The following is a 10,376-nucleotide window of genomic DNA, read 5'->3' as shown; positions in this document are numbered from 1 at the left end:
GAACAAGCAGCTGTCCGGTGCCACGTTGCTCAGTAGGTACAATCGGAAATGGGTTCCGGGCCCGTTTCTGAGCTCGGTTCCCACGGTGAACCCGCTCCTCGGGCTCTGAGGCTTCGCGCGGTGAATGTGCTGCAGCGGAGGAAATACGGACTTAGCACGTCCCCTGCAGTAAAAGGGCCCCGCTCTGATCTCAACACATACCGGGCTGGATTAGAACCGGGAGCCGGAGCAGAAACCGGATCTGAACCTCTCTGCGGTCGCTGCACAGCCCTTCGCTCCTTCCTAAAGTCCTCCTCGACGCCTCCTTCACCGATTAGCGTGACCTTGCTGCTGCGCTCCGCAGACAGAGGATGCAGCGCGCTTATGGAAGCTCCGCCCAGCGAGCAGACTCTGCGGCTGGTGGTTATAATCAGAGGAGCTTAGTTCAAAGCTGTAAACCGATACAGACGCCCGAAACCAACGGGCCGGCAGCGTCGGCACCGTCCCTCCCCCGGGGGGCTTTTCATCCGGCCCAGTGGTTGTGATGAGCCCTGCGCCGGGCCTGACACGGTGCCCCCCCCCCCCCCCCCCACGCGGGCCCGTCTTTGATGAGAGGGCGCCGCCGACAGCTGCTGAGAGTCCGGGCTGGAGGCCATGCCAGGTAAATATCAGCCGACGGGATCACGGGCAGTGAAAGATGACGCAGGGCAGAGCTCTATCGGCGGAACCGCAGGCGCTCGTGCTGCGTTCACGGGCCGAGTCCCGCTGCTGAACGCACCCTCCAGACTTTTCTGGGTCCGTCCCAAGTGCACCTGCTTTATCTACGCCTCCCACCTGTCCGACGCCTCACACTATGGGACCAATCTGCCCCAAAGCCTTCATCAATAGCAGTAAATGCTTGCACATCAGCAACTCTCTGCTCTCAGAGGACCTCGACTTTTCCATCTCAGGACCCGTGAATTTACCGGCTTATGAAAGATTTACATTTGCGCTTGGGATGATAATTCACCCTCGACTAATAATAAGCTGCTCGCGGCAGGCTGTGTGCTACGTTACTAGGCTGCAGCACTACCTGACCTTAGTTCTGCAGCTCCCACCAAAAAACGACCACAGTGTAAATAGAAACACTATTCAAAGGACATGTGGGTTTTAAATGGCTCCTCCTCCGGTTTTAGTTCGTGTCCGAGACATTTAACCTTCCTCACTTCCTCCCTTCTATTTATAACAGTGTCATAGTCCTGCTGCACTTTGATAGTACCAAGTGATCTCATTTACACACATACACATGGTCATACAGTCTTGGCGTGAACCAGGCCAATGAATACTCATAAAATGTTTGCGCAATGACTGAAACAAATAGAAACAGTGCAGCGGTGGCACAAAGGCCGGCCGCCTGGCGTCGCGCCACGTCTGAGCGGCCGCGTGTCCTAATGGATCAGCTCAAAGCTACGCGAAGCCCCGGCGTATCTGCCTTGATTACCTGCTCCGTTGCTTTGTGTGCCAAGGGTGAGCCGGGCCCCCCACCGGCCCCTCGCCCACCCGCCGACAGCTGAGCTCACTCTGACAGACAGCCGGCACTCGCGCACGCGGTGCCGAGCGCCGAGGCCGCTGACCCCGGCGGCATCAAAGCCCCCGTCATCTTCACCCAAAGCCTCAGATCTAGTTTGTTCTAGTTCTATTGGGACTTGGAGTCAAGAGGAGGAGCGTAAATGTACAGCTCATGCATTGCAATAAACCAACAGGTTTTTCATGCGCTCATAAAGTGTTAATGTCAAGGAATGTTATGCAGAAAATGAAACAGGAAAAGGAAAGTCTATATTAATTATACATATCTATATGAATTATACGTTGATAGAAACTCTGGAGTGATGTTTCCATCAGCCGCCGTCTCCGTGGGTGACGGGCGTCTTCCTCACGCCCCACGTGCTGCTGATTCCTTCAGCTTACTCATGTTTCTCCCCCAGACCAATTAATATTAATTACACAGCCTCGAGTATTCGTCTCAGGGGACTCATGACACCCGCGGACTACGCGGCACTGACACATAAAGGAACTCTGTGAGGCGGTTCTATTTTCGGCTGCCATTATCTTCACAGCTCAGCGTGTATGAGACAGAGGAGGGTCACAGAGCGATGCTCGTATCAATAAACAATAGAGCCCGTGGCCGGACGGCCCTCAGATGTTCAATATCTCCATCTGAGATCTGTTGCAGTCATGAATCCAATAAGAAATTTGGAAAGTCCCAGGTTTTAATGCAGTAAACCCTGACTCAGATTTATAGTATACACTTTGTTTTACTGAGTATTTTTAGATTGGAGTGCAGCAGTGACCTGCTGGGCTCTTCCTCTCTGCACGTGAGCAGATGTTGACCCCCCCCCAACCTGCCACTGGGTTACTGCCCTTGCATGACCCTGCGCAGACCCCCTGCTGTGTGTTAGCGCTCTTGACGCTGCGCTCGGTAACACAACGGCAAACCTTTAGCATCCGCACACATGGCTGTTAGTACAGGAGTGCTCGCACCGACCTGCTGCAGGTGCCAGCCAGAGGAAACAGGGGGGGGGGGGGGGGGGCACATGTCTGCTTCAGGTCCTTCCATGCAGCAAAGTTGAGTGGAGGAGATTCACACACAGGAACTGGACTAAAGTGCTGGTGATGGACTTCAAATAACCTTGAAGTTCGACAGCACTGGCTCTTCTCTCTGTTGACTCAGGTATTATTAAAATGCTCTTTAGGCCTTTCACATTATTGTGAATGCATTTCAGCTTGTTCATTTAAGCACCACGTCCTTTTATTGATGCTCATTATCTGTTTATTTCTAAATGCTAAAGGTTGAGTTGCCGCTGTTTAACCTGAAGTGTGTGAGTTACGAATGCTGATGTGCAGGATTGTTGCAACACCTAAATCACGGGCTCCGGTTCAGATTTGACACAGCGGCTCATTCACTGTGGGTCGTATCTCAGTACAGATACAAGAGTGGCTTCGGTCGGTGTTGGAAAAGCGGAGTGCGTCAATTTAACTACCATGGGACAATATTTGAGTTTCAGAGAGAAAGCTGTCAACAAAGCAAAGCATTAGAATCTACTGTCATTGAGCTAAAATGATTAAAGGCTTTTAAAGCGTAAACAAAGGCAACTTTAGTAGCTGTCAATCAAAACCATGTGGGGACATGACAGAAAGGAATCTTCACTATAGGGACTTGGCTGAGGATAATGCAGATGCTTAAAGCATGGGTGGGGGTGGAGAAATGATCCAAATGCATGTATTGACACGGACATTAGCCCGTGAGCAAACAAACAGACGCCCTAATCCCGATGAACAACAGATATTTCAGCGTGGATTTAAAGTGTCAGCGCGGGGATTTCGACGCTTTCATTGCACATCCCTCCTCGGCGGCGTTCGGCGCGTTCGATTAAAACCAGAGCGCGCGGAGAGAAGACGCTCGGCTCTGGCACCGGACGCGCAGCGACTGCGATTCTTCCAGGACAACTGGCGCAATCCAGCGTCGCGGAGGATGAAAGGGGGGCGCCGCGTGTAAATCACGGGGGGCGATGGGGAGGCTTTCCTCGGGTGCCACGTCTTAGCGGCTCGGGACACCTTCCGTGGGCGGTGCGCTGTTGCCGTGGGCTCACCTTGACAGGAAAATGCTCGCTGAATGGCCAGATGCTCCGAGGTGCGTTCCAGTTCCATTTCTCTGCAACCCGATCCCCTTGGAGCGGGCGCACTCGCAAAAGCCTCGCAACCAGGTCCACAAAGACCCAGATGCTCGTGTCGCCCATTTACAAATAGGTCCTAGTAAATAGCGAGCGAAGCGCTCTCTTAAATTCGAGATGCGCGTGGCCATGAAACGGAATTTGACACCGGCGCGAGCGGAGCGCGGAGATCAGGTTAGAAACATGCATCGCAACAGAACGTCTCCACATCGCATTCCACATACTGAAATCTAATCCGGGGACATCGGGCTGCGTGACACAATCCCCAAGACATCTGAAGAGCGCGCTGCTACACACGCGGCTCCAGGGGCGGTTGGGAGAGATTTGCGGCGCTCTGTTGCCCCGCTGGAAGAGAGAGAGAGGGAGAGAGAGAGAGAGAGAGAGAGAGGGGCGGACACCAACTGCCCCAAAACGTCAGCGCGCACTTAACTATAAATCTTTCCAAACTGCCTTCTGCGCTGGTCACGCTTCGGTCCGGTGCGAGGACACTACGTGTGGACGTCCCACGAGCTACACGCGCGGTCCGACCCGCAGAACATGGAGAACACATGCCCTCATCTGTGTCGTTTATCGCGCCAGCGTTGGCGATTGGGGTTTTTTTGACGCAGTTTTGGATATAGCGGCGCTCCGTTTGCACCAAGCGCCGAGAGCGCGAGCGCCTTTTGCACTCTGGGAAACAGACTTGTTCTCCGTCCGTGCCTCGCTCGCGCGCTAGAGACGCTGATGTCTCTATTGGACTCCTTTCAGCTGGAGATGGTGGATCTCTCTCGGATTTCCAACGTGGAAACGTAGCATCCAATTAATCAGCGGCTGCAACTGAACCCCGCGAGGCGCGGTGGCATTTCGGTCTCTCTTCAACACCTTTGGACTCTGAGGCGCGGACAGACGCACGGTTCGCTCGGTGCGCTCGGTCGGAGCGTGAAAAACACACCTGGTCGTGTATTCCAGCCTCGTTTTGTTGAGCACTAACTCCTAACTCGTTCGGATTGTGGCTGATAAAAAAAAAGATTCACGCGTCTGACTCAAGCTGAGACTAAATGAGTCGCGCGTTCTGTTTGGATTTGAATATCAACAGCCAAGCGAGTTTCAGGTCTGCATGGGCCATATTTAAGGTAAGAGAAGCCGTGTAATTTTCATTTCAGAGGATTTAGCGCAAACGGACCAACTTGTGCTCGAGTAGAGGCCGTTTTTGCGACTTTTTTTGCATTGCACGTTCGGGCCCCGTATTTATCCTGGCTGTTTAGGTTGACCGTAGACTCAACATGCCATTAGACAGAGTCACGTAAGCTTCGGGGATCGCCATCTGGCCAACTCTCACCATTATTTAGGCTATCGGTGCCAAAACGCTCGGGTGCGTGCCTTTGCGCACGCATTTTTGCGCGGCGCACCCTCCGCGCCTCATTACACGCATCAGGATCTGACCTTTAACAGCGTTAATGGATTGCCTTAATAATACAAGATCAACAAGTTGCAGGCTCTGCGTAATTCACGCGAGTTTTCATTCAAAAACTATTTTACGCACAGATTTACGCACAGATTTTTTTAGGCGTTTTTAAACTATTACCTGCGTTTATCATTAATTTTGTTTTCTGGAAGGTTTTTGTGATAATCAGACCAAGTGGGGATCAAAGCTTTTTAAAACGATGACACAAAGTTATTAATACAGAATGAGCTTGACCACAACACTATTTCATACATACTGCTGGTGTTCATATTTTTATTCTCATTGTTGTGTCTCCCCATTTCACATAAAAACACCCTCTCTTATTTTATGCAGCTTTCTTCATAGGAACTGAGTCTAAGATGAAGTTATGGGATGTTTTGGCCATGTGTTTGTTGCTTCTGAGCTCTGTTGCTACTCGGCCTCTCTACCAAAACAGTCAGCCAGCCAAAAGGACGCATTTCCCCAGCAGCTACGGTGATCCCGCGTCTCTATCTGTGGAGGACAAAGCGCCGACGTTGGAGCACGACGGCCGCAACCTGCAGGAGATCTCCATGGAGGATCAGAGTAAGTCCACCATTCTGACATAGGCCTTTGTGATGTGCAGTCACCGTGAGAGACTCTTGAATGGCTCCTAATTGGCCACGCAGAGCTCCATGTGCAAAGATCACTTAAACAACAACTGCAAAACCATTGTCAAACCCTACATTTACACATCAGACGTGACATTTCCAGCAGCTCAGTGAAGTGACATCCAGTGCATTGATGAGGCTCAGACAGACGTCTTATCGATCTTGAGGTCCTGCCCCGTGTTTTACTGCCGCTGTGGGTTGCATCATGCGACTGTCAAAACAAGCCTGCGGCGCGAACGGGAGCAGAAACAGCTCCGATTCCAAACAGAAGCTTAATTTATGCTCACCTCTGCCTCCGTGAGCCGCAGACCCCCAACCTTCACCCATCTGCCAAAAGTCAGAAATCACAGCGTGTTTTGGAAACGGCAGCGTGAAGCGGGTCAGCGGATCCTTCCAGGGCAGAGGCTGGACATGCAGCGCCGGAGGGTTTCAAGTATGAAGGCCGGGTTCTGTGTTTATGTTCGCTTTAACAGAGACGGTGGGCAAGAATTTATTTTGTTTGGACCAACGTGACACTGTATCGTCTTCACACAGGCGTAAACGCAGCCAAGAGGGGGAATGGAACATTCGGGAAAATATTTGTTCTGTCACCTCATATTCTGTTTGGGCCGCGGTGACATCATCGATCTGCTGTGTAACCCAAGACCGTTAACGCACACTAGTCGAGTAAACAGCACTTTACTCCGAGCAGGGAGCGCTCTGCATTGTAGAGTCGATACAATCACCACATTTGGGATTTCACTGGTGAAAAGTCCTCGTCACAGTCTTAACCACTGACTCTGATGCGGTGGGAGCCAGGAGGCCGTCCAACAGCAGGTGCACGCTGAAGGCGTCAGCTGTGAAAAGGGTCTAAATCAAAGGGCGGCCGTGTGTAAATGTGATATGAGGCCCAATCAGCTGTGGAGCGCGGGCCGATCAGATAACCTGTGCTCGGCCGGACCCACAGGTAGGAAAGGAGAGCCAGGTGACACTGAGTGAACGCAGCACCGCCCTGATGCACGTAAAGCGGCAGCAGTCACCTGCACAGTCACTGGAACAGGCCGAGGCCACACTGACCCGCGGCACAGCTGGAGCTGCACACAGGCAGGGTTGCCAGATCTGCAGGCGTCGGGAGGCGGCGAGACGTTGCTCCGTAATAGAATCAACATGTAACAGAAGGAGCGCAAAAATCCTCATCACAAAATCCCTGCAGCGACGATAAAAGCAACCATCACGTCCTTTTACATTCAAAGTCAAATAAAGAGGAGAGGAGACGCCCTCTGACCTCCAGCCTCCAACTCGCCACCTCAGCTCAGCTCTGGACTCTGGTTTGCATTCTTCTGCCAGAGGCTGATCTATAAATCAGCACCATTCTGATCTGCACATTTCGGAGTATTTATGGACATCAGTGCATATTTACGGTCATTTTATTGTGCATATGCTGCTATAAGCATCTCTCTGGACTTTTCATTTCTTTTCTTTTATGTGGTGACCAAAGCATATTCCCATAATGATATTCCATAGTAAATACTCAATATATAAATAATTTATGACCCAGGAAACCATAATTGAGGTGCATCTTGTAATGTGTCTCTCTTTCTTCTAGATGACATGGCTGGTCCCTACCCAGAGCAGTTTGAGGATGTAATGGATTTTATCGAGGCTACAATCGGCCGGCTGCGGAGAGCGTCGGAGCCCGGCGCCGGCCCTCGGGCGCGGAGGGAGCAGAGACAGCGGGCAGCAGCGAACACGGGCGGCGCGAGGGGCAGCAGGAGGAGGGGCCGCGGCCGGGGGGGGGGGCGCGGGGGCAAAGGGGGCCGGGGGGAGAAGGCGCCGGTGCAGAGCCGCGGCTGCCTGCTGAAGGAGGTCCACCTCAACGTGACGGACCTGGGCCTGGGCTACCAGACCAAGGAGGAGCTCATCTTCCGCTACTGCAGCGGCCCGTGCGCCGAGGCGGAGACCAACTACGACAAGATCCTCAACAACCTCACGCACAACAAGAAGCTGGACAAGGACGCGCCGTCTCGCACGTGCTGCCGCCCGCTCGCGTTCGACGACGACCTGTCGTTCCTGGACGACAACGTGGTGTATCACACGCTGAAGAAGCACTCGGCCAGGAAGTGCGGCTGCGTCTGAGGCCTTTGCGCGCGGGTGCCACAGGACGCGGAGACGCGAAGTCAGTGTGTGAAACGGAGGTCGGACACGCGTTCGGTGACCGCTAACTCTCCAATCAGCCGCATGCAATAACCAAGCAGGCGTCAGACTGGTGTTACACTGTCCTGCCGCATCTGCTGACTGGGAGTCTACTATGGCTTGGTTTTGTTCTGGAAGGACACATTTTCCCAGGAACATCGTTTTTTTTCCCCCCATCGCTGGCTCCAAGGACTCCAGACAAACACGGAGGGTTGAGTAGTATATTCAGCTGGGTTTTAAATCACTTCCAGCTCAGTCTGTTGACATTTACATCCAGAGCCGAGGGACGAGATGATGACTACCACACAGGGATTCTGGTGCATTGCATCTATATAAAATCTCTCTCTCTACATATAATATATATATATATATATATATATATATATATATATACACACACACACACACACACACACATGCGTGTAAGAAGTATTTATTAAGATGGAATTAACTTATTGTTATTTATTTCAACCCATTTTATGAAAGAAATGTTCATTTTTCTTATTTATTTAAAAGCTTTGTTTGTCCTGGTTGGTGCCAAAGTGAAGCATTGTCTCATGCAAAAAGTGATTAAGCAAAACAGACCCACGCATCCCAACTATGCTTCCAGGGCTCCTCAGTCCAGAAACAGCCATCCGCCTGTAAAGTCCAGCGAGGGTAGAAAGAGACACGCGGGAGGGGACCAATAGAAGACGTTTGTTTGTGAGAGTCAGCGTTTCTAGTTCTGTTTTTGGACACTACACCTCATTTTTCCACGTGTGACCACGCTCAGACCGCGCCCACAGCACCTGATCCATTCTATTCAATCATGACACGTTTACAAGCAGGCGATAACTCTGTGCTGCTGCTGCTTTTCTAACCGTTTGGAACCTAAAATCGCCACGGCAGCAGCGGCCTGTAGGTGCCTTTGAGAATCCATCCAGCCCCAGAAGATGCTCAGATGCCGGCTCATCAGCCCGCGTCACCCGAGACCTCGCCGGTCTGGCACCGGGGCTCCGCCGCGGTTACAGCCCAAACGGGCTTTAAAGTTCACGGGACCGTCTGTGCTCCTGTCTCAGCTCTGACAGACAGGTCTTGCTCTCTGAAAGGGGATTTGAAAGCGATCCTCCAACTCGAGTCTTAACCAAATATCGCCGCTGGCAAAAAGGTACTTCGGTGGAGGCGGCGTGGGGAAAATCTAGCTGCCGGAGCAGCTGTCATCACAAAACCCATGTAAATGTCCCGAGACTAGATGTTTCCAGCGAAGGTGAGGACGAGGTGCAGGCCTGGGATGCTTTCTAGTCATAACAGCTCGTTTGGCAAAGCGTTTGCCCCCAAAATGTACCAGAAATGCACATGTGTGAGAAGACGGCCCCTAACAAGCATGTGGCTGTGTCCTTCAAGACCCTAAAGGGAACTGTGAGCGGATCAAAGACTCGGTCCTGAAGCCTCTCGGTCTCGACATTAGCATGGATTAGGGACCAAGGTATCTGTGCCCACCCAGCAGCGGGCAAACCCAGCTTTACTGTGTAATCCCCCCCCCCCCCACATACAGAACAAATCCACTGCATCAGGCTGAATTTAGGCCAAACGCAACGGCGAGAAGAAAAACTCTCGCTTTTATCGCAGCATACTTCATCAGTTGGATCATCTTCCCCTTTAACAACCCATTCACGCATAAGCCTTTCCAGATGAGACCGTGCCGTCCGACTTCCCAGAAGCCCCGGAGCCCCTGCTACCGCTCAATACATACATTAAAGTGTGTGAACTGTGACCACTACCCCTCGCGTTTTCATAAGCGTTTCCTCAGCTGTTCCCTGGTGATTAGTGGTGCAGCTCTGACACAGGAAGGCATCGCATTCGTTGTCACTCCTTATTGTGTTAACACCTCTATGAAATGTCGTCTCACTTGTTTTGTGTTACAGAACCAAAGCTCTTGGCAAACTTTATTTTTGTACAATATTCATTTTATAACTTTATACAGAATTAAACTTGTTTCTATTAAATGAGCGCGTGTCCTGTGTCCTGCGTGGACCCGCTGGTGGACCACATGGTGCTAATTTGCCCGCACGATGTTTACGCAGGCGTCGCGTAAAACCCAGGATGAGAATTTGGGTTAAACGGGGGAGATGGTTTGAAAGATGGCCTCCACAGTGACGTCCCCTCCTGTTCTGCATTCCTGAACATCAGCCCAGGGTCGAACAGTAAACAAATGTTAGCAGCAAAGCATCACAGAGCAGTAAATCAATGCGCGGGAGAATGTTTGCACTGCTCGCAGAAGATGTGTGAATGCTGATGAGGAAACGCCAGACGTGGTGTGTGGAGCTCAAGGTGTGTGGAGCTGCAGCACCAGAGGGAACGACTCCTGGTTCACGTCTAATAAGAGTCTAAATCCTGCATGGTGGCAAAACAAGACGCACTCAGAGGGTTGTTGTAGGTAGAAGATGCTCTATTTAACTGTGT

The 10,376-nt window shown here is 51.7% G+C and overlaps 1 protein-coding gene across 4 annotated transcripts in view; it reads left to right on the top strand.

The window, feature by feature from the left end:
• Positions 1-9,913, top strand: part of gdnfa (glial cell derived neurotrophic factor a) — a 27,348-nt gene extending 17,435 nt beyond the window's left edge. Inside the window, exons 1-3 of one of the 4 annotated variants that reach the window (XM_055513421.1) lie at positions 2,569-4,801; positions 5,570-5,697; positions 7,348-9,913. In XM_055513421.1, the coding sequence (XP_055369396.1) occupies positions 5,685-5,697; positions 7,348-7,877 (543 nt within the window). In that variant the 5' untranslated portion in view covers positions 2,569-4,801; positions 5,570-5,684 and the 3' untranslated portion in view covers positions 7,878-9,913. The other 3 variants (XM_029168259.3, XM_029168261.3, XM_041073042.2) reach the window with 3 other exon arrangements.
• The last annotated feature ends 463 nt before the right edge of the window (positions 9,914-10,376 follow it).

The sequence above is a fragment of the Betta splendens genome, chromosome 12 (assembly GCF_900634795.4).
Source record: "Betta splendens chromosome 12, fBetSpl5.4, whole genome shotgun sequence".
NCBI lineage: Eukaryota > Metazoa > Chordata > Actinopteri > Anabantiformes > Osphronemidae > Betta > Betta splendens.
The sequence above is the reverse complement of the archived record's forward strand: the minus strand, read 5'-3'. Positions and strand labels throughout refer to the sequence as shown.